The following is a 24223-nucleotide window of genomic DNA, read 5'->3' on the forward strand; positions in this document are numbered from 1 at the left end:
AGCCGCTTTCAACATCTTGCTTTTTTGCAATTGAGATATAAATTTGTACTAAATTTGGCGGACCGGTGGGAAAGTTGACGCGAACCGGCGGTTGAGAACCACTGATGTAGAATGCCCTGCTTTAACGTAGCAAACGTTACGCCAAAATTAGGGCATTGTGACGTAATACGAACGGTTATTGGTAAACAACAAGTATAACGCCCACAAAAAATAATATTAAGTACAACACAGTTAAGACACTTATTTATGACACGAACTGGCAGTGTGTGCAAGCATTTAGTTAGCGCTATAGTGTTAGTGATGTAATAGTAATGGTAATGATGTGGTAGTGATGTAATGCTTGCACTTTCTTAAGGTGATATGACGTGCGCGTTAAATCATTTGGCGTGCCATGCAAAATCATCTTGCGTGCCACAAGTGGCACGCGTGCCACGAACAATTTTTAAAACAAAAGTGGGCCACGACCATGAAAAGGTTGAGACCCCCTGTCCTATACCACTTCGCAAGCCATAGTATTCGTGTTTGGGTGCGAGCGTTCCTCCAAGTTCGTCCGATTCAGGGAAGTTAGTAATGACGGTATGCGACTGTTTTAGGAACTTTAGATTTTATTTTCGGTTTATTTGTCATTTTTGGATGTTTGTTGGTATCCTTTGCCTTGTCTGAAGTACTTCAGCCACCCCTTGCAGAAAGTGTGGTGGTTTGCGATCCTTTGTTGTATTTTAATCTTAGTTTAAGCGATGGCAACATCCGCACTGTTCCAAAGATTGTTTGGGTAAAGGTTGTCACACTTGCCGGTTTTCCTATAGGTTTTCCCCCAAGTGATGAAACTTGGTTATCTATCTGTAGAGTCTAAGTGGACATAGGCGCCGGTTTGAGCAAAGTACTACGTGGTCCGCGTGAAAAAAATCCGGAGTTCATATCAGTCTGCAAAAACATAGGCACAGAGCATATACTCATTTTGGGTGTCTGAGTAGCAGCCGGCGAAACCGACTTTGGGCATTTGTAGCTCTGCTCAGTAGTTTGAGTGGATGCTGGAGCGGTGGCTGAAGAAAAGATTTGTGTGGAGACTGGTCTAACGAATGATAGCGATGGCGTCTGGGTTGGAATTGACTTTAAAATCGGATCTATGGATTGGCTGCGGGCGGACATGTAACTTTGCTTGGTGGTCTGGGTTGAAATTGGAATTTCGACCTTCTTTAAGGTCCTACATTTCAGGTGTATTGGTCTGAGTGAAGACCAGTGCTTTAACCAAGATGGCAATCTGACTGGAGGAGGATAGAACAGATTTACGTTTTGCGCAGCATATAGTGGTTTGTGTTGTACCGGGTACTGTTAATGTAGACAGTTTGCTGTGGCTTGAAATCAGCCTTAACCAATGAGCTGCTGAGTGTTGACTGCGAGGGGCCAACCTGCGATACAGCAGAAGTAGCCATTAAGTGGTCATTCACCTCACTTTGCCTTACATTATTAAGAATGGCATCTGCCATTTTGGAAATATTCCTTGTGAAGTGCATAATAAATGCTTTAAACATTTCGGGCGTAACAATCAAATGCACGTGTGGTCCTTCGATCGGGAGCCTGTTTGAAAAAAAAAACTACCATTCAAGCTGACAACGGGAACGATGCGCCAGGTAGTCTCAGGCCAGGTAGTTTTTGTTTGTTATTCTCTCTTGTCGGAATTCCAACGATTAATGGCATTAAAGTTTCTGGAGTGCCTGAAATCTATGTTGAAAGCATTAATTATTGACTCTTTTACTCAACACTGGTTTACTACATTTTCGGATTTATTTTGTATTAAAATTCTAAAGTTTTGTTCGTCGTGCGATAAGGGGTTTATGTTCGAAGGTACAAAGGTGGTGCATGTTTTCGACAAACATGTAATTGGGATGTTTTAATTATTCTAATTTTGCTAATGAAACCATAAATTGTAATACTTAAAGAAACAAAGCAGTAATTAAAAACATTGGCGTAATGTCAATTCGTTCATGCTCATCGAAATATTCCTTTATGTTGAAAAGTGAAGTGGTGAAAATAGTAATAAATTACGGGATAACAAAAACTGGCATACAATACAAAGGGCCTTGGCCCAACGTGGCTGCTTTCGTTGTATTAACTATATACGGCCGCCGAACTGCGGCTCGCGGGCGGCATGCAGTACTCTCATAATAAACAGTGTTTTTTAACTAAACAAATTTATTGAAAGTTCATACTGGAACGTTAAATAAAGTTCGTACTGGAACGTACGCGCACACACAGCCTGCATGCCACAAAAGTATACGTTTCACACACCCATTTTAGAAATGCAACCAATCTCGTCTTTCATTATGAAAACTATGTTTTTTAGCTTTTAGCCACCCCAAAAAATCTAATATGAAATATTCTAATGGTCAAAAATCTAAACAGATAATGTTTTTATCGAACAAGACGTACAAAGTAAACTATTTTTTTACCTTCAAGCTTTTTTTAACCTTTTGAAGATGCGACTTTATTGACAAGCACAATTCTTCGCAGAAAGGTCGCAAACCTAAACAAAGTAAAAATGTACAATTTAAGTAGGCCTGCAGGTTTTTTAACTTGCATAAAGGACTATATTTACCTCTTTGCGACGAAGCATACGCCTTTAAGCAGTGTCATAAGCACCATAATAGTGGCCATCAACATAATGATGTTGGAGCCCCGATCGGTCTGCAGTTCCTCCAATGAGAACGTGACCAGAGAAGATGTGCAATTCTGCAGCGCCTTGAAATGATTCGCAAGCTACTTCGGTTCGAAAGTGCTGCCGAAAATCCCATTGAAGTAAGTAAAGAGCTTCGAGTCAATACGAATGAAAAGCATGGTTTTCGCTTCTGCATTAGATTTTTGACGTTTCCGGCAAAATACATTGAATGTAGGAGTAAAAATGTTTAAAAAACTTTGCCCTGCCAAAAAGTCATTGTTTCGGGTCTATTATGACGTAACAAAAACGTTATTAATCCGGAGTAAATTAACCTAATTTTAAAATTTTTGCAATGTACAATTGTACATGGTGCTCTGTTGACCAAAAACACACTTGTTAAATAATTTAACCTAACCAAATTAAAATTATGAATTATTGGTCTTGCGCGTTAAATAACCTAAGTTTAACCTCATTTAGGATAGAAATCAGACTCTTCAGACATTAAAAAAAATTGTTTAAATCGACGTGTTCTCCATAGGCCTAGGTATCACTGTATATCCAAGATCAAAAAATTGCCGTATTTATTTTCCGATGAAGAAACTTTTTCACTTTCGACAGCCGTCACGGTCTGATACATAATAAGAAAACATCATGTTTCCTGTTAAACCACCATTGTCATTCTGGCAGGATTTTTTTAGAATTTATTTTGCTCAAATTTTGCCTATTTTTAAATTGATTTTTGATGCGCATACCACATAAAGTATTTATAAACATTTTTTTTAAGAACAAATATTTCTATTTTCATGTATAGAAAGTCGTTATTTTGGTTTGTTTTATTTTATTTTACCCACCCATTAAAAAACCTTTATTACGTGACGAGCAATTTTTATTTCTATATAAAGAAAACAAAACATATCTTTTCTTTAGCTTGTATCTGATATTATTTAATTTTTTGGCTTCAAATTTATTGAATAATGTACCAGCATGATAAAATATTTATGTCGCCGAAAACTCTTTTTTGCAAAGGGTGCCAACATTGAACAATAAAACTTTACTTTAAAAATGTAATTTGTGATAACATCTTGAAGTAATCTAAATTTTGTGGTTTTCTAAAACGCTTCAGGAAAACGGAAAACTGATTAGTTATTTAAATTAACACCAACAGGCCATCCAAGCAACGCCTATCTATAACTTATATAGATAGGCGTTGATCCAAGCGGTATAACAACCAAAGGATCACGTTAACACCTGGCTGTTATTCTCTACATAACAGGTTTTGAAGAAAAAGTAATAGTGACAAGGTTTTAGCAGGTCGACTCTGCCAGAGCATGCGCTTGAACTTCGACACAGAATTAACTGGGATAATTGTTAACTCTTAGAACCCTAAAACCGGAATTTTACAAAAACGGTTCATCGCATCCTTCCGACCCAGCCAAGGTCATTACACCATAAACAAAAAGGGTTCGTCGTTTCCGGCTATCTACACGTCGCTGTAGCTGACTGATAAAACCTTATTGTTCGAAATTGACCGGATGGCCCGTCGCGCCACAGATTATCTTATACTTCAGCAACAATTGTTGCCATCTCTAATCCAAAGTCTTTTTCATTTAACTATTTCACAACTATATAAGCTGGTTAACGCATTCTTGTTTTCATTATTTTTAGTGATTAGGTGCTGATGCAATATTACAGCCGAACAGACGATTTATAACTTCGTTTACACCATAGTAGCGATATTGATTGATCGATAGGTTGCCTGATGCAAGTTTTTATGTTTTATTATTTTTCTTGGGTTTCATTCTTAACACAACAAGGTGGTTCGGTAGACATTTTCTATGCGCACAACGCCGCCGAGACGCTTTGTCATAGGGGTAACCACCGCTCGCATTACGCGGCTTGTATTGTTATTCAACGTCACCGACGTAGATCAGCATAGTTCATTTGAAGTTAAGTTATTTATTTGCTCAAAAGCAGCACGACCAGAATTTAATGTTCGGTTGTAGTAATAGTTATATTTACAGGGAAATACGAGGAAGGATTTTTCGGTGATTTAAAATAATATTTTTTGGCATAACTTGGTTCTGCAGCATAAAAGTAAAGACAAATAAAATAGTTTTCCGTACAATAGATTGTTTTTAGTTATTCAGTACACAATATACACTACACCTTATTTTTTTCACAATACACCTTATTTAACAATGCAGTAAAATCATTTTGATGACCCCATAGCTAGAACACCCAGCTGAACGATTTAAGCTTGGCCTGTTTTATCACTTTTAAACCAACGAAGGTTTTAAGAACTTTCCAGTCCACAGAGTTTAATAATTTTTTCAGCATCGTAATAATCAAACTTATAAAATAATAACATACATTTTAAAAACTGACGCCAAAATTAGTTTTTTTTAATTATTCGGTATTATCAGAATACATCTTAGTTGACAATGCTGTAAAGTCATTTTGATGACCCCATAGCTAGAACGTCTAACTGAACGATTTAAGCTTGGCCTGTTTTATCACTTTTTTATAATTTTTTTTTATAAAAAGAGTTTTATAATTTTTTTAGCATCGTAAGAATCAAACTTATAAAATAACAACGTACATTTTAAAAACTGACGCCAAAACTAGTTTTCGAGTATTACACATTTGAAGTTATGTTGCTTTATATTTTTTGGAATTTTTGTCAAAATCAGAGCTATTTTTAGTAACTTTCCGGGCAATAGATTTTTTTTAATGAAAAAGGCGAAAATAGGCCCCGAACAATTTATTATGTTGGGTTAACCAGGTATGGGGTCACTTTTTGACTTTGTCGTTTGAATAAGGAACATTTCTTCTAGAACTGCCGAAAGTTTAAAAAAATCTATTGTTCGGAAAGTTTTTAAAAATTGCCTTCTTTTTCCCTTAAAACTCGTAATATGAAAAAAGGCGGAAATAGGCCCCTTGTAAAACGTTATGTTGGCTTAACCAGGTATGGGGTCACTTTTTTGACTTTGTCGTTTGAATAAGAAACATTTCTTCTAGAACTGCAAAAAGTTTGAAAAAAATCTATTTTTCGGAAAGTTTTTAAAAATTGCCTTCTTTTTACCCTTAAAACTCGTAATATAAAAAAATTGGAAATAGGCCCTTTATAAATCGTTATGTTGGGTTACCCAGGTATGGGGTCACTTTTTTGACTTTGTCGTTTAAATGAGGAACATTTCTTCTAGAACTGCAAAGAGTTTGAAAAAAATCTATTGATCGGAAAATTTTTAAAAACAGCTTTCTTTTTACGTTTAAAACTCGTAATATGAAAAGAGCGGAAATAGGTCCTTGTAAATCGTTATGTTGGGTTAACCAGGTATGGTGTCACTTTTTTGACTTTGTCATTCGGATAAATAAAATTTCTTCTAGAAATTCCAAAAGGTTGAAAAAAAAACTATTGTTCGGAAAGTGTTGCATTTCTATTTTTTTTAAAAGTCGTTCCTTACAAAACTACGAAGAAGGTCCCGAACAAACTTTGAGAATGCCTACTAGCAATGCCGAAACTTTGAAAAACTGCATGGTTCAGAAACATTCCACATAATTTTTTATATAGTGCATCATTAAATTGGTTTACAAGTAAAGTATTTGTATTGTTTTTATTACATCATGTTTAATTTTTTCAAATATATTTGGAAACATTTAAACGAAAAAATCATTTTGAATAAGACAAAAAATGAAAGAAATCCTGGCAGGATGATTATGGTGTTAAACCTGTTATGAAAGATTTATGCTTTTGGCGTAATTTGTTGTTTTATTACCTCTAGTTCAAATTTATGCCATTTTGTTTTTACAAAATTGACTTGGTAGGACAGGCAGGGTTATTACAAGTTGCGTCACACTTTACTAGGATAATCTCTTTGCTGGTAACCAATACTAAAAATTGCTGTGGTAAGCGGTGTTTTTAAATGTTAAAAAATATCTAAATAGTAAAACCAATAGTCAACAACAGTTCGCTTCAGCTCGATTGCAATTACTTAATTACATTTCTCAATATATTTGTTGTTAAACTTTATCAGCATATAAACTTTTTAAGGACGGGAAGCAATGAAGGACAAGTTAATAACCTATTGGATTTACTGCATCGGCTTTGTGGTAAGTGCTAGTGAAAATAGTTTTACATAGTTTATACAGCTTGTAACTTGTTTATTTGGCAGAACAGCTTATATTTGTAGTTGTGCCAAAAACACTATATAAAATAACCGATTTAAACCATTTTATTGAAAACCCAAGATTAAAATATGTACTATACTCTATTTGATTAAAAATAAGCTGCTAATTAATTGGTTTCTTTCTTAACTTGTTATCATTATTTTTGTAGGATCTACTTGCAGTTAGCGTGGTTTTTCCATTGATACCGCAACATGCCAAAGAGCTAGGTGCAAGTCCTAGTGCCATTGGTTTGCTTGGATCTATTTATGGCGCTATTCAACTTTTCTCAAGTCCAGTAATTGTAAGACACACACAAACATATGCTTTGTGACAATTGTCATAAATAATGCAATGCTTAAACACTTTTTTTTTGAATGATCGATCCCCGTTCATTTTCTATTTTTTATAAAGTATTGCAAAAATACAATTGAAGAACAAAAATAAATCCATTATACCGCTATTATTTTATTTTGGGGTGCTCACAGTGATTAGGTTAACATAATTACCTTTAGCTTGTGTAAATTTTTATGTTTTATTTGTTGAATTATCAAACAATTTTTTTAATATAAAGTTTTTTTAAGGGTCATCTTGGCGATGAACATGGACGAGCCAAGCTTTTGTTTGTTTGTATTATGGTCTCAGGATTTGGCTACATGTTTGCTTCTACCTGTGTTTGGTCTCTAATTTTACTTGCATCTTGCCGCGTTATATCAGGCTGCTTTAAGCACACTCAGGATTTGTGTAGGTATGTATCATTTATTTATAAGAGTTAAGGTTTGTTCAAGCCGGAATTGGTAATTGTCAAAACCTTTTGTTTCAGTATAAAAGAGCAGGGTTAACATTGAATTAAAATTTGCACTCGCCATCCGGGCAAGTGTCTACTAATAAGCACTAGCCAGGACGAAATAACACTAGCCAAAAATTTCCTTACTATTTTGTGATGTATTCTTTGGAATTAAACGTCAAATCCATAGGCGCCGAACTTTCAAAATCCGAGGGTGTTTTTTGAACCAGTCCTTAAAAAGGGGGTTCCCGTAATTTCAACCTAGAGAATTCCCCTATTTTTCGTCTGACTTTAATGAAGAATGATGTCATAAATATATAACCAGACACAGCCAATTAACGTCCAGCAAAGTAAACCTTTAAGACGCAAAGCGAACTCGTGCTTTGAAACAGCTTAGTGTGCAATCGTTAAGTTCAGGCGAAAAACTAAACCAAGACCATGAATATGTGTGATTGATCTTGAATCATGTTTCGTCTATCAGCAGCGCAGTTATCCAAGTTCCTTGTACAGGACTATACGCTAAATTACAAGCACGTCTTTCGCCACCTGCAAAACGAAGATCGTTTTTCCCGGTGTTATTATGCCACGATTTGCGCAACATGTCTTTGGATATTAAAATACTTTTGCTGTAACTATCATTACATAAAAAGGCGACTTTAAGCAGTCACAGTTAGACTACCTTATCAAGAGAATCTGCGTTAGTTACAAACATTTTGTTGTTACACCAACATCGAAACTAGCGAACAGCGGTAAAAGTACCCCAACTCAACGTTATTAGAGAGAAAAAGGAAGAAGGCTTGACTTAGGGTTGTCAATGGTCGAATACATTTTTGCTGATCAACGAACCTGGATGAATAACGAAAGGCGAAAGAGAAAAAACATCCTGCGTTTATGATTGACCACACAAGACTTGAAAAACGGCGTTTTGCATTTGATTTTTTTTTCAAAACATAAAAACATTTCCGCTTTAGACAGTGAGTTAAACCCTGACAAAAATGAACAAACAAACGATCATGTCACTTGCGAAAAGGGAGGGGGGGTGCCGAGCCCCCAGCCCGGCCCTCATTACGCCACCACTCATTACCAACAAAACGTAGCAGGTCTCGCTAACCGATTTTGCGGTTCCGTATATTATGTTTAAAACATAAGTTGTATCTCCTGTAATTTCGTCAGGATTAATTTTCTTAAAGCTAATGCGTGCTTTGTCCTGTATTAAAATGATGAAGGACGGAGGTTAGTGCCAATCTACTTTGAGCAGTGTTCTTAACTTACCATCAGCCATAGCATACGCGCAGAAGGTGCTAGCGAAGCGAGTGCGAATTTTTTGGGCTATACCAATATAAAAAATTAAAGAGACTTGTGCAAGAGGAGTCGGCGGTATTGAACGAGGTTTTTATATGTGTTTGGCGTTTAAAAGCTTTTGTTCGGAATATTACGTTTATTTATCGATTTGAGTGACCAAACGTCTCAGCATTTTAAACAGTAGGAATTGTTATGGTAGACGAAGCACTGAGTTATAGGGCGTTGAAAAGTTAGGAAATAGGTTAACACTTGTCTATTTTAGCCGCGGTAATTGGCTTGACACATCTTTATCACAGAAAATTTTTCACTAAACACAAATTTCTCATCAGCTTAAGCTTGACCTACATTTAGCGTGACCTGGTATTTGTTTTTTTTCAGCAACGCTTCGGTTTATTATAGGTGCGAACGAACAATTTCGCAGATGGTACTTCTCCCCATGTCATTCAGGAAAGTCGCGCATACTGTTAGAGTGAACCACCATTGTGCCACTTGTGGTGTTCATTGCACTAGCTGTAATATGGTGTTCACAGAAGTGGAGTTGCACACTAACTGCACGGCAAATCCAGGGCGTTAAAAAACGCTCTGCACGCCCACGTTCAGCGCCTATGGTCAAATCAGCATGTTTTTTACACGCATCAGAAATTCACATGCCCATAAGTTAACAAGTTGACTAAATTAACACTAAATTTGGTCTAATAATCAATTCTTTGAAATGACTCCTAGATTTATAGCCATTACAAACAGCCAAAATCTCTCCAGAAAAATAATACACAAATCAGATGATTAGGAAAATAACTATTTCCTACTCCATGAGACCGTTTTGATGTCTTAATCGACATATTTATACATAAGACTTTTAACCGTAGCAATTCGTCAATTTCTTGTGGTTGCACAAAAGTGCATCAGAAGCCATTGAATAAAATGTTTGACCTCCAGTCGTGTAAGACACACATAATTTGTCACTAAATTAAGACCCTTAGGTCTGAAAACAACAACTCATTTTATATTAAGAGGACTGTATATATATAAGATGCTTTGCTTTTGTTATTGAAATAAAAATGGTTATTCAAAGTTTTTTTTTTAATTCATTGCTTATTTTTTTATTGGGTATAAAAAATATTTTAACATATTTGGTTGAGGCCTTATTTTAATTGCTGAGTTGTTACACATTTACCAAAATATAAGAATTCTTTCTGTTTTCAGAAACTGTTTGTCAGATTATTCTGCAGTTGGGGAAAAAACGAAATCCATTAGTCAATTCAATGCTCTTGCCAATTTTGGTTTTATCATTGGCCCATCTATCTCCGGCCTTTTATCGAAGCACTTCAGTTTGTCTACTACTGTTTCACTGAGTTTTGGCTTATGTGGTTTTTTGTTCCTTATCAATGCAGCTGTTGTTTGGTTTGTTATTTGGCCAAATGTAAACCAAACCAGTCAAATTAAGCATACTAAAGAAGATAAAAGCCTTTTAAAAAAACTGAGGGAAATTGATTGGAAGGTGGGTTTGTGTCAGTGTTGTATAATCATGTACGAAAAGTTTTTTTTCTTAGCGGCAAGCAAAGTAAATTTTATTCTTTTTTAGGCTCACCGGGGCCTGTTTCTATTCCGATTCCTTTTTGCCCTTGCAGTGTTGCTTTATCGGTCATCTTTTATTCTCGGTGTAAAACAGCAGTACCCTCAGTTGTCCTCTGCTGAAGTAGGCTATCTGCTTTCCTACAGTGGTGTTTTGGGATTCGTGTTTGGTATAATTATTGGATGGGTTTCAGTTCATCATTTCTATAAAGGAAATGAGGAAAAATTGCAGGTAATATCATGATTTATTGATCATTTATTTTCCTAGTATTGTTAATTTACTGGCCCTGTTTAAAGTATACTTTAATGTGAAATAAAAAATCTTAGTTTAAAAATAAATGTTAGTAAAAAATGATTACAAAAAGGAATCTATTATGGTTACTTTACTCTATCCAAAGTAACTATGGACTTCATTGTAGGTAACCAAACATTGTTTTTGCCTTGCTTATTTCTGTCTGGTCCTTAATGTTGTGAGATTTCTATTATCAAAATGACCCATTTTAATCAGATGCACGCCGGTTTCCTGATTCCATTTGCCTTTTTGGTGTGTACCACCTCGTCCAGCGTTGCTCAGTTGATGGTTGGTATGGCCATTTTGTCTATGGGCACCACCACAGCAAGGGCATGTGGCGTTATACTTACAACTAAGCGTTCAAAACCAGATGAGGTAAGCATCCCGGCTTAAAAGCGTATTTAAGACAACAATTTAACTACATAAAAATCTTGTTTAATAGACTTATTCTAAAATGCCTTTACCATAACTAAAGAAAGGTACAAAAAATAAAACGAACCCCCACTATTTATTGCTGGACAGACAAATCAGCAAATCATAATCTTCATTTGTTTGTTTTGCCAGCAAAAAGTTATGAAGTCTAGTTTGATAGCAAATCAAATGCAGCCAGACTTTGAAAAAAGAAAGAAAAACGTTTAGCTTCCATTTTGTCCTCAAAGACATTTCTAGCGACTCTGTTCCAGTTAATAATTGGACTTTCATTCTTTTATTGGGACATATTTTTCCGTTGTTTGGGCTCCCACATCTGGGTCACAGAAAGCAAGACATTTAAAAAAATAAATTCACTGTATGCCATAACCAGGACTGTGTACTGTAGACCTTCTTGGGACTCAAGTTTGTTTTGCTTGACTCAAACTTGAAGCTCGAATAAGGCTACGTATAACCATCCAAATCCGAGCCGGTGTACTAAAAATCGTAAATTGTGAAGGTGGAACAGCATATGGTGGAATATTTTTTAGTTTTCATTCAAACCAATGAGTTAAAAATTGTATTTTCAGACGGGAAAGCTGATCGGTTTCAGTTCTTCCATTCTGTCCATCGCCCGCTCCGCAGCACCCCTAGTGTCGGGCGTTGCACAGGAGTTCTCTTATTCGCTGCCAACGCTCATTTCGCTCGCACTTTCAACTGTCGGCCTGTTAGTTTACTACCTTCAAATCTATCGCAATCACGTCCCCTCTAAGCCGATCACTTTTAAGCAGTAGAGCTGTGTTTTACTTGCCTCAATACCCAATCATGTTACCTACTTTTTTTCTGTATGCAATCCTCTAAAATCGACGTGACCTGTGTTTTTGTGCATTTTGAATCCCTTGTTTTTTTTTCTCGGAAGATTAATATAGAATTTTTACAGTCTAGAAATGAAAGTTTTTTGGTGAATTATTTTATCGTATATTCGTTGGGTAGTTGTATTGCATGTTGGTGTCAAAATGTTCTTACTGATTTTAGTCTTTTTTAACAGAATCATGTGTTTTCTCGTGGAGTTGCCGCTTCGTACTACGATTAGTTTATTTTATTGACTTTATGCAGTTTTTCCGAATTAAAAGACAACATGGACAAAAACTATGCTTTTTATCAATAATAATAGCTGTAGTATTATTTGTGTTATCTGGCATTTGGCAAACAACATTACGTTCGCGTGCGGTGCAACACAAAAACGGGCAAATTTAGCAAGGTTTTGGATACGGGTTCTCACAAGGGCGCCCAAGCTATTTATCTTATTTTTTTGAATAAAATATAGAATCGAGTCTTTACCAAGACAATGAAAAAAAAAGATTACCGGTACATATTTATCTTCAAATATAAACACTATTGTCCATTAGAGTTAGATATTCTTCTGTTATGGAGTTCTAATTAATTAATAAACTACTGTATTTTTATACGATACAATGAACAAAGGAAAAAAAAGAATGGAACGCAAGCACGTTACAACGCAACGAAAACACCGCGCGATAACGAATAATGGGGCCTCTAATCTTTAAGCAGGTGCCTGTAGCACGCTGAAAACATCACGTCTGTTTTGATGTTCATTGTGTTGCCCCGTTGAATATTCCATGACTCAAGAAATAGTCTTTTCCTGTAGTCAGGGTCCCGGGCCACAACAGACGCCGCATTGAAATCAATACGGTGGCCTTGTGATACCGCGTGAATGGAGAGGGTCGATTTCTTCGCGTCGCTGTCGGGTCTAACCCACGTACCAAAATAAGATGTTCTTGCCACCCCTTGAATCCGAATTTGGTGAGCGATAGAAAACTGTTTTATTTAAGGTATAACCGGAAAAATATGATCATAACCAAACAATTGCAGTATGCTTACTGTTCGTTGATCACTTAGATTTATTTGAATAAACCCTCGAAGGTACCCATTGCAATAATTCAACAGTGCTTCGCGGGCCACGAACAATGATGTCGCGGGCCACATGAGGCCCGCGGGCCTGGGTTTGGACCACCCTAGGTTAAATTATAATCAATATGTTTTATTATTGATACTAATATATTATTAATGGTTTTATCGGTTTTTAAATATTACAGTATACCTTTAATACGGTATAAATTTAGAAACAAAATTAGTGGTACCCGGACTTTATTCAAGATTTAAATTTTTTATTTACATGTATTTACACATGTTAACTTTCCGTGACGTTTTGTCGTTCTTATCAACGTTATCGAACGTTTTGCAGATTTGTCATAGTAAATCTGTGGCCTGTGCACAACTCTTTAACTGGTACATACATCTCATAAACTTTCTCTTTTATTATGTAGATATAACTATTAGTTAGAACGTGTTCATAAATGCTATAAAGTCTAATTAGAGAAAAGGTCATAAAAGATTAAGATACGAATCACATTATTCATGCACATGCAGTATGCACCCGTTATCCACATTGAAAAGTTTTGCCAATACGCGGGGATTTATTGCGCAATTTAGCTCGGTCGGCTGCGAAAAGTTGATAAAACGTGCAATTCGGGTTGTCCAAAACTTGACATCTTACTCCGTTTTTTTGAAATTTAAGATAAAAAGTTTGCGGAAATTGAAACGTTCAGCTGCAATTTTTCCAGGTTCTTAATTGGGTCAAAAATTGCTTTAGGTTTGTTAAGTTTCCAGAAAACGTTAACCTACTGTTGTTTAAAATACTAACTTTTAATGTTGAAAAAACTGCATGGGTTAACAGCTGATGACTACATATCCTGACATTCAGTACAAGTCTGTTCATATCGCTTTTTGCCTAGATATTCGGTCTGGGACAAGTACACACCCAAACTTTTTGCTAAATATATTTGTCACCTTTGATGCAAATCTGGATTTCAGGTGTGCGTAAAACCACAATTGCACAATAAAGACCTCAGGCAATACTCAAAGTTTGCATTCTGGTACATTAGTGATTATGTATGTTAACTACTTCGTCCGCACTTCTGCTAAAAAGCTTTTGCCAGAATTGAATCAATTGCATATAAAAGATCAACCTTCAAGAACCATACCAATTTTTTTATTAACCTGGAATCGTTTAAAGAATTCAAATATAAAATAAATTACATTTAAGATATTTTTTGCTTGCATTTTAAGAATGTTTTGTGATGTGGTTAAAAATATTAGGCATGCAAATAATGGTGGATTGAATGTATTGATATCTTTCCTGACCAAATTTATGTTTTTTCATTGTTGTAAACAGGTCATTCTGGGGTGAATAGCAGACAACTCCTCTATAAAAAGGACAATTAAGTCCCAGTCTAAGTCATTTTATTACTGATGCTAATTAAACTCAAACATTTTTTGAGCCAAGACCCAAAACAACAACTTGTAACACACAAATTCATATTTAGGGCTAATAAGTTATATTTAGGCTAATTTTAAAATATGATATATTTTTGGCTAAATATATTTTTAATGTTTAATTTTAAAATTCCTAGAAATCTGAAACTAAACATCATGATTTTAAATTTTGTGTAAAAAGTTGAATATATTTATGTGCTTTGCAAAACAATTTGCTCTTCGTTTCATTGGAGGTATATTACATTTTATAATGTAGTTGTACTCAAAAAGACAAATTAACCCAGACAACACAGTCACAATGTTTACAAAGCGAAAGTTAATTTATTTTACCCTTTATTATCTAGGTTTGTAGTATGATTTTTTGTTATTAGTAATCATCTGGTTTTAAAACAACTGTAACCATGGCAACACGAACGGCTGCTGCCCCTACCACCAATCAAATGCTGACAGACATTTTAAGTAAACTGGCAGTTGCAAATTGGTCTAAAAAGGCATTACAAAATGATGTCAAGTTTGATGTTGTTATTGTAAAAAACATTTTCGACAATGAACTGGCAGGTAGCGATTTCAGCATCAGGCGTATCATGATTTTGGAATTCAGTCAATACTTAGAAAACTACTTGTGGCCAAACTACACAAAGGAACTGAGTTGTCACCAGTTTGTGATGTCAATTGCCTGTATGGTGAATGAAAAATACAGAGAGGCAGTTCCAGCCTGGGGTGTGTTCAAAGACAAGCCAGAGCACTTTGGCGTGTTTTTTCAACAGGTTATGAAAACTTTACTCGACGATGAAATTGAACTGGAGCATCGCACAGTTCTTATCACTTTTCTCGACCATTGCTATAATAGTCTTGAGGTAGATGTTGTTAGACAACAAGTTCAAAAGACACTCAGTTTGGCAATGTGGAAATCCTTGTCCGCCTCTCAGTTGCAAGAAAAACTAAAGACCAGTGCAAAGCTGCGAAAGGCTTGGAAAAGTCTAAATAAAAGGGATGCAAAGGCAGATGAAAACACCAAGAAACAAAATTTGTTCGAACGTACCTTTCTATCAATGCTCATGAAGAACTTTTGCGACATGATCAGCGTTGCAGAGTTTTCAGAAGACTTAACCAAGTATTGCCACCAGTTTTTGGATTTGTTGATTGACTTGGATTCTTGTCTGCCCACCCGTCGCTGGTTTAATACAATGTTAATTGACTCCCATTTGGTGGTACGCTGTTGCAAATCTTCTCTGTACTTGACTGACGATGTTTTTCATCAGTTGGTGGAAAACCTAAGGATGTACTCTGCCTTTGAGATCAATGATGTTTCAGGCGAGGCGCTCAGTCAGCAAGAAATGCTCACCCTTCATTACTCTCGCATGAGCAAACTGCAAAGATGTGCGTTTGTTAAGTTTCCAGCTCTACGAAAGTTTGCCTTGGGTTCCATAGCTCAGGTCGACAAGCGAGATTCTTTGTTTAAACACTTTTCCAATTTGACTTTGAATGAATTAAGAAACCTCTCCGATGAACTCAACATCCAAACCATTGATTCAGACACCCAGGATTTAGTCTTGGAAATGTTGGTGTCCCACCATGAAAAGCTGCCATCTCAACTTGATGCAATAAATGCATTGCCCCTATATCCCACTGAGCATGTACTTTGGGATGAGAACTTAACAAAAACTGAAAAATTTGCCAATGATCAATGTTTAGCACTGCCAAAGTTAAACCTTCAGTTCCTCACTCTACATGACTACCTGTTGCGAAACTATAATCTGTTCAGGCTAGAGTCTGCCTACGAAATTCGCAATGATATTGAAGATGCTGTAAACAGAACAAAGGCTTGGCGTGCTGAAGATGGTGCTTGTGTATTTGGTGGTTGGTCCAGAATGGCCCTTCCTATACAATCGTTTTCAGTTGTTGAAGTAGCCAAGCCAAATATCGGAGATCTAGCTCCTTCACAGGTTCGTGCAGATGTTTCAATCACGCTTAACGTTGCCTATCAAACAAGAACGGAATGGGAGTCGCTGCGAAAGCATGACATCTGTTTTCTTCTCTGTGTTCAGCCGCTTCAACAGAAAGGCCAGGACCCTAAATCTGCCAAGCGTGTTCCGTTTCAGGAAAGATACAATGTACTTGTGCGGGGATGTGAAGTAGAAGGCATGCTAGATGCTGAAGGGCATGTAATAGAAGAGGGGCCAGACCCAAAACCGAAGATAGAAGGGAAAATAAGAACATTCCGTGTTTGGCTTGATACCAACCAATATCAGTCTGACATGCAATCTGTACTGAAGGACAACATTCCTGACCCTTATGAGTCGTTTAATTTGATTGTACGTCGCAAACCGAAAGAGAACAACTTCAAAGCTGTATTGGCCACAATAAGGGGCCTGATGAACACAAAATGTGTGGTGCCAGAATGGCTGCATGATGTTCTTCTTGGTTATGGAGATCCGGGTGCTGCACATTATCGTAAACTTGCACGCACAATTAACAACTTAGACTGGAACGACACATTTCTTTCTTTTTCTCATGTCAAGGAGAGCTTTCCCAATCACGAAGTTGTTGCTTCAGAAAAGGAACTTGATCCCCCATTCAAGCTTACATTTGATGCTGACGATAAAAAAGTGTCCGTCTTTTCTCACAAAATACCAAACAGAGGTCCATACACTTTTAATGCACCAAACCGCAATGCCATTCACTTTACACCAACACAAACAGAAGCTATTCGATCAGGGATGCAGCCAGGCCTTACCATGGTTGTCGGGCCACCGGGTACAGGAAAAACAGATGTTGCTGTGCAGATAATATCTAATTTGTATCACAATTTTCCCGAACAGCGCACTCTCATTGTCACACATTCCAACCAGGCCCTAAACCAACTTTTTGAGAAGATTATTCAGTTGGATATTGATGAAAGGCACTTGCTACGTCTTGGTCATGGCGAAGAGCAACTTGAAACAGAAAAGGATTTTTCGCGTTATGGAAGGGTTAATTTTGTTCTGGCGAAAAGGTTAGGGCTACTAGAGGAAGTTGGTGCTTTGCAAAGCAGTCTTGGGGTACCAGGAGATGTGTCCTACACTTGTGAAACTGCCTGTCACTTTTTCCTTTATCAGGTTCTTTCTCGCTGGGAGAAGTATGAAAGGCAGGTTCTGGAGTCAAAGACTTTAAAAGAAGTTGACGATAGCTTTCCCTTTCACAAATTCTTTTCTAATGTTCCGAACCTTTTTAAAAAGCAGAACTTTGAGCAGGATTTTGAGATCGCAGAGGGCTGTTTCCGTTACATCAGAAACATCTTTACACAACTTGAAGAATTCAGAGCATTTGAGCTTCTTCGCTCTGGACTGGATCGCTCAAGATATCTCCTCGTAAAAAGTGCCAAAATAATTGCTATGACATGCACCCACGCTGCTTTGAAGAGGCAGGACCTTACTGAGCTCGGTTTTAAATATGATAACATCCTGATGGAAGAGTCAGCTCAGATTCTAGAAATAGAAACCTTTATTCCGTTGTTGCTGCAAAACCCCTCGGACGGATACAATCGCCTGAAAAGATGGATCATGATTGGGGATCATCACCAGCTTCCACCAGTGGTAAAAAACCTCGCCTTCCAGAAGTTCTCCAACATGGAACAGTCTCTGTTTTCCCGACTTGTGCGCTTGGGAGTACCTACTGTCCAGCTGGACGCCCAGGGTCGAGCTCGCCCAAGTATTTGTGACCTGTACAGGTGGAGATATTCTCAGCTTGGTAATTTGCCGCACATTGATTCCCGACATGAGTACAAGTGCTTCAACCCGGGTTTCGCCTACGATTACCAAGTCATAAATGTGGAAGATTATCAGGTAATGCAAAACTTTGATGTTTTGTGTTAATATTTCATAGGCCTAAGCAAATAGAATTGCTTTTAAAAAGTGTTCTAAACTACAAAGTGATTTATGTGTATAAAGTAGAGTTTTCTATCTTTGCATCCAGTTATTACTTTCCTTTGAATGGTGTGCAAAATATTATTAGAGATTTAATATTCTTTTTCAGGCAAATTTGGTTAGCTTAACAAAGCTTCCAAGGATAACTTTAATTCTGCCATATTTAGTAATAACATTGACATTAATTTTTTTTAAATGAAGGGTGTTGGTGAATCGGAGCCAAATCCTTACTTCTATCAAAACTTGGCCGAGGCAGAGTACTGTGTTTGCATGTACATGTACATGCGCCTGCTGGGCTACCCCGCCGACCAAATCACAATCCTGACGACGTACAATGGACAGAAACACCTGATTCGTGACGTGGTTCGACAGAGGTGTGGAAACAATCCGATGATTGGCTGGCCGCACAAGGTAACAACAGTTGATCGGTATCAAGGACAACAGAACAACTATATCATCCTTTCCCTTGTGAGAACCAAACATGTTGGGCACATTAGGTAAGGTTCTGCCTGTCTTAACATTATTTCAACTCCAAACTTTAAGTTCTTTATTTAGTTCGATTGTATTTTGCAATGTATCAACTATTTAAAATATGAAATCAAATTGCACCATGATTTAACTAAAATATTGTTTCTTCTCAGGATTAAGTTTTTGTCAATCAAGGTGGTAAACTTTTCAAAAATTCAAAAAAGAGTCATAATTCGGAAATCAAAATCCAGTATTACCGCTTTTAGTTTTACTCTGCATTTTTTACTCATTATTGAAACATTTTGCTGTGGTGTAGTTTTAAACAGCGCAAAGTTGTTTAAGGGATAAAACCACATAAAAATTATAAAAAATAATAAGCGTATTTTAGCAATAAACAAGTATTTTTAAAACCTGGCCGTTGCTCCTTTCTAATTGTACAAACATTAGTAAAGATTTTCATAAACTATCTTAGTGGGGAAGATTGTGACAATTTCAAATATTAATTGTCCTGCTGCAGAGATGTGCGACGATTGGTGGTGGCCATGTCACGTGCAAGGCTCGGCCTGTACGTGTTTGCTCGCGTCTCACTCTTCAGCAACTGCTTTGAGCTGTCGCCAGCCTTTCGACAACTTACGTCGCGCCCCATGCAACTCCACCTTCTTCCAGCCGAGAAGTTTCCCCCAATGAGCGAGCGCCCCGCTGCACAGCCCCACCTGGTGGTGCGCGACATGACCCACATGCACCAGTTCATCTACGACATGTACATTGACGTTGCGCAGGATTACAACAAGTGTCAGGAAATTAACAGGAAGTTTCAGGTGCCAAAATGTATTAAAATTTGACTACTGCATTTTCATTTTTTGTTTGTGTCACCACCAGGCATCAAGTGTGATTTGAAAAAAAAACTTGTGAAGGTTTTAACTGTTTTACTCCATCAAAATTGCAATGGGTTTTTATTAAAGATAGAATAGACAATAGACTTTGTTGTTGCCTAATAATGTCATGTTTATAGACATTGTTCTATACACACAAGTTTTATTGGTAATTTATAACAAGCACCTTTGCTACCTTTCTGGGTTTTTTTTGTTTAATGTTTTGTTCGAGAGGCATTTTTGTATGGGTATAGAATGCCTTTAACTTTATAAAGATGACCTTCATTTTACCACCACAAACTAATAGAAAAATACAAACTATATTTTTTAATAATTTTTTAAAATCCTGCCAAGATTTTCTGTCCAAATGAACAATCTGCATATCCAACCCTTTTTTATAGGTTTCTGTCGAAGCCAAGCCCGACACAGAACCGGAAAAGCAAGAAGCTGTGCCGATTGCCTTCGAAGTTGCTCCCCCGGAAGAGCGCATGCACGTCGATGAGGACAAAGAAGAGGAACAACCTCCTGATCCAAAGGATAAGATCGCCGATAATGAGGATGACGAACCAGAAGCGAAGAGGCAAAGGATCGTTGAGGAAATCGAAGAGACGGAGGAAGGAGAACTCACAGAGGATGCGAAAGTCTCTTGAAGTCGACGCTTCACTGATATTCCCGCCTTTCCCAATGTGCTTGTCAGTTGCACTGATTTTTTTCGGAAGTTTCGCTTGAGTTCGCCTGCCCGCCGCCAAAGACACGTTCCAATACAATTTGTAAAATTTCCAGATTAACTGCCTGATTTTTTCAGCACAGTTAGAGTTCAGTAAAATTAGATTTTCCGTCTTGATTTGCCATGTTCTAAACTTGTTTAAAATTCTGTTTGAAGGGGCATACCCAGAAATCCAAAATAGGGAGTATTTTAACATAGGGAATTACCCCAACCGGCATCTGACGTTAATGACGTCATAAAATAGGGAAGGAACCCGATTAGAAACAGAACGGGTTACGTCCAGCGTATGCAACCGCGTGCGTTGTCGACACTTCTTCAGTCGTTATCTGTGAATCCGCTTAGTGTGCAATCGTTTCCTTCAGTTGGGAACCTAAACAAACACCCTGAAAGAGTGTAACCGGTTATGGTATATCTGCAATTTTACTATCAGAAGCGCAGTTTTCTATCCATGCAGGGACAACGCTGAATTACACCACTCCTTTTGCCAACCGTAGTACCAACGAAAATTTACCTGATGTTAATATGTTACGATAATCGCAACATCTGTGCGCCAAGTCAGCTAAAATTCAACCTGCAGTTACAGGAAAAAATTGCGTCGATTGCACACAAATTACGTCATACTAGAATATGGTTGTAGAGAAGAGCGTTACATTCTATAAAATTGACATCCCCAAACGCGCACAATAGTCAACGTAACACCACTTTAAAAAACATCCGCTTCTTCAAAGAGGCCGCAGTTACCCCAACACCGTCTCTTATAGCGTAGGCAGTCGTTAGGAACATCAACTCTGCCTAACTCAGTAGATAAAAAGGTGGTTGACGTTTCAGCGAGAAAGGATAACAACCCTTAAATAAGTGTTGTGAATTGTGTAACAGTTTTTTATTCTATTGAAATGAACTACTGTTTCATTCGATCAGCTAACGGAATAAACTATTCTAATCACTGTTGATGGAACACTTGTTGATCAGTCACAAATTAAGAAGGGCGCTCTACGGGGAAAAAGTGTTCAGCGTCTACGGTCGAACCAGGTGCAAACAAGTAACGAAAGATAGCGTTCTGCGTTTGATTTTGGTTACTCGTCAGTCTAATTGACTCTCGACCGAATTACATTAAAAAACATTGCCGCTAAGGACACTGAGTTGAACCCTGATAAAAAACGATATAGGAACTTACAAAAAGGGGTTGACCAAACCCCCAAATCGTACCTCATTAAGTATAACATAGTGCCGAACATGGTAAGAATTAAGATCTTCCAGCACTTATTTGTTTGTTCAAAGTTTCGGCTACCTATACAGGATGACTTCATCAGGAAATGCAATAACGCCACGCAAAATAAAACGCCAAAATAGAAGATTAGGCCTACGTGATATTGAGCGTGATGTTGTTGCACTCATAGCTAGCTAAAACTATTTTATCATTTTTCTGGATAAAACAATAAGTGCCGGAAAGATTCTTTATAAGTAGCAAAAGTGTATTTATAGTGAGCATACAGGACATGTCAAAAATAAGGTGATCTACTTAGCCTACGTCTTAAGGATAACTTCTAAGTGATTTCCTATTTCACACAAGTAGCCTATATGGGGGCATAATTAAAAATATGACTGTACGGACAGTTGCTTCTCGTTAACCGGTACGTCACGCTCCCAATTAATTTTGGTGAGGAAGCGCGAATGACGAAATGGGCAACACAATTTGTTACCAGGTGTACCGGTAGCTATCTGCGTCCAATGTCATATTTAAACAATGCTAAACATCGTATAAATTTTTTTTGCGATTTTTGCAAATTATTTTAGTCGATTTAATGTGACCATTTTTTTATTTGGATAGTGGCATTTCGCACCATGTCAACTAGACACAACTAAAATTTGCCATTTTAAACTCGAACCGAAGCTAAACCGGAACTGAACTGAATTAGCCGAATGGATCGACTCCCTTCTCTGCAGCAGTTTTGTCTATTGTTTCACTATTTTATTAATTATTTGGAAGGGTCCAAAAGTATACATAGTTGGTATTTTGATTGCCCCGTTTCAGCTTTTTTTAATTTAGTAGAAACACTATGCACACTATCGATGACCGAGAGCGGAAATCGAGTTTTACTAGGCTAAGACTGCTTTTAGACTAATAAAACCGCTCAAAATGACGTCATAGATATCGCCATTTTATTTCGCTGCTGCGGTGCTTGCTTTGTTGCAACTCTACGAAGATTGAGTTGGTGTTGGGAAAGAATCCAACTAAATCCCCGAAGATACCAAAGAAAATTTGGGCCTATTTGTTTTACCAGCTTATGACGAGGTAAGATCGCCAGCTATTGCTATCACTTGCCATAAATCCAAGGTTTTAGTTTGTTTAATTCGTTTAGCGTGGCGCTGCAAAAAGTAATAATTTTCTTGTCTTTTTTGTGATTGTGACATTGCTGTATGATGCATTCCCCAACTCAGTTGTTGTTATGACCATAAAAGCAGACTCGGCAAAGGTTTTATGTGAATATAAATGTCCTAAAACAAAAGTATTTACCGACCTTCCCTTGAAACTGGTTTCGGTTTTTAAGTTAATTGTAGTGACTTCCGTTTGATTTACACTCGATGAATAAGTTTGTTTAAGTTTCTTTAGACACAGTAGCAAAACTAAAAATATTAAAGTTACTCAAAGATAAATTTTCACTTGTTGGATAATTAATTTAATGGCCATGATTTCAACACATCATACAAACATTTTTAAAACAACTTTTTTGGTCTAGAATCCAGATAAAATGCATTTATTATTATTTTGCTTAGGGTGTGGGCTATGATTTAGGTTTAAACAGTTCTAGTATTATCAATAAATAATAAATATAATAATACTTAATCCACCCTCACCCCACTATGTCAAGTATGGCCAGGTTGGAAAGTAAGGCCTGCGCAGGATATATTACTCCATTTTTAGCAGTGAAAATTTTACAAATAACGTTATTACAGCCGCGCAAATTTCGGAGGAAAGGTAATTACAGCCGCGCAATTTTAAGCTGCAAAATTGTCTCCCCCAGGCAAAACCCAAAGTTTCCAATCTGGAAGTATGGCAAGTGCACACACAATTTTTTTTAAACTTTTTAAAGTTGCATTCTAAAATAAATTTTGAAATCCCCCGAATGAGTAAAACGCTTGTGCACCCTTATTTATCGCACCGGCTTAAATTTACGGTGCAATGCAATACAAAGTGCATGAAAAAATCATAAAGTGCTACCAGATATTTGAAAGTGCATCCGAGGTGCTTTTTTGACCTTTGTTGCACCCATACACCCAGGTTTTTTTCAGCCGTGCACCCACAAGATCGCGTCAAAATCTGCCGTACTTTCCAGACTGCCCCTCACTCAAACACTAACCCATACCCTAACCTAAATATTGTGCATTGATTTAATAGTTGTTTGAATACTGTGAACAAGCACCAGCATTTGGTATGTTGAGCATTCACATGATCAAATTGCTTTACACCAGATTGAATCATTTATATATTTTATGGGGCTTTTTTTTTTTTTATATTACTTTTTGCATTCCGGGCAAATGCACAACCAATATTTTTTCTAAAATGAATGTGCGCACCTGAATTAATATGTAGCGCATTTGAATTTAAAGCACATGTTTCTTTAGAAAAAAATTGAGTTTCAATCCGACTTCAACTGCAAACTTTCTAACCTTAGCCTTACCGTTATAAATCAGCTATTTTTTGTAATACCTAA

General features: G+C 37.0%; 3 protein-coding genes across 5 annotated transcripts in view; all 3 read left to right on the top strand.

Moving 5' to 3' along the window:
• The first annotated feature begins 6625 nt into the window (after positions 1-6625).
• Positions 6626-12317, top strand: LOC146133449 (solute carrier family 67 member A2-like). Its single transcript, XM_083397192.1, has 7 exons — positions 6626-6766; positions 6993-7124; positions 7405-7568; positions 10113-10407; positions 10492-10713; positions 10990-11148; positions 11772-12317. The coding sequence occupies exons 1-7, from the start codon at positions 6719-6721 to the stop codon at positions 11973-11975; spliced, it is 1224 nt and encodes a 407-aa protein (XP_083253318.1). The 5' UTR covers positions 6626-6718; the 3' UTR covers positions 11976-12317.
• A 2571-nt stretch (positions 12318-14888) lies between these two features.
• On the top strand, positions 14889-20558 carry LOC146133450 (RNA helicase aquarius-like). Its single transcript, XM_083396548.1, has 4 exons — positions 14889-18362; positions 18645-18940; positions 19429-19729; positions 20185-20558. Exons 1-4 carry the CDS (start codon positions 14940-14942, stop codon positions 20431-20433), a joined length of 4269 nt encoding a protein of 1422 aa, XP_083252674.1. The 5' UTR covers positions 14889-14939; the 3' UTR covers positions 20434-20558.
• A 2125-nt stretch (positions 20559-22683) lies between these two features.
• Positions 22684-24223, top strand: part of LOC146133451 (uncharacterized) — a 35311-nt gene continuing 33771 nt past the window's right edge. For all 3 annotated transcript variants that reach the window (XM_083396429.1, XM_083396431.1, XM_083396430.1), the window contains exon 1: positions 22684-22803. The gene's annotated coding sequence lies outside the window, so the exon portion shown is untranslated. The remainder of the gene's footprint in view (positions 22804-24223) is intronic.

The sequence above is a fragment of the Ascidiella aspersa genome, chromosome 9, assembly GCF_963924565.1.
Source record: "Ascidiella aspersa chromosome 9, kaAscAspe10.2, whole genome shotgun sequence".
Lineage (NCBI taxonomy): Eukaryota > Metazoa > Chordata > Ascidiacea > Phlebobranchia > Ascidiidae > Ascidiella > Ascidiella aspersa.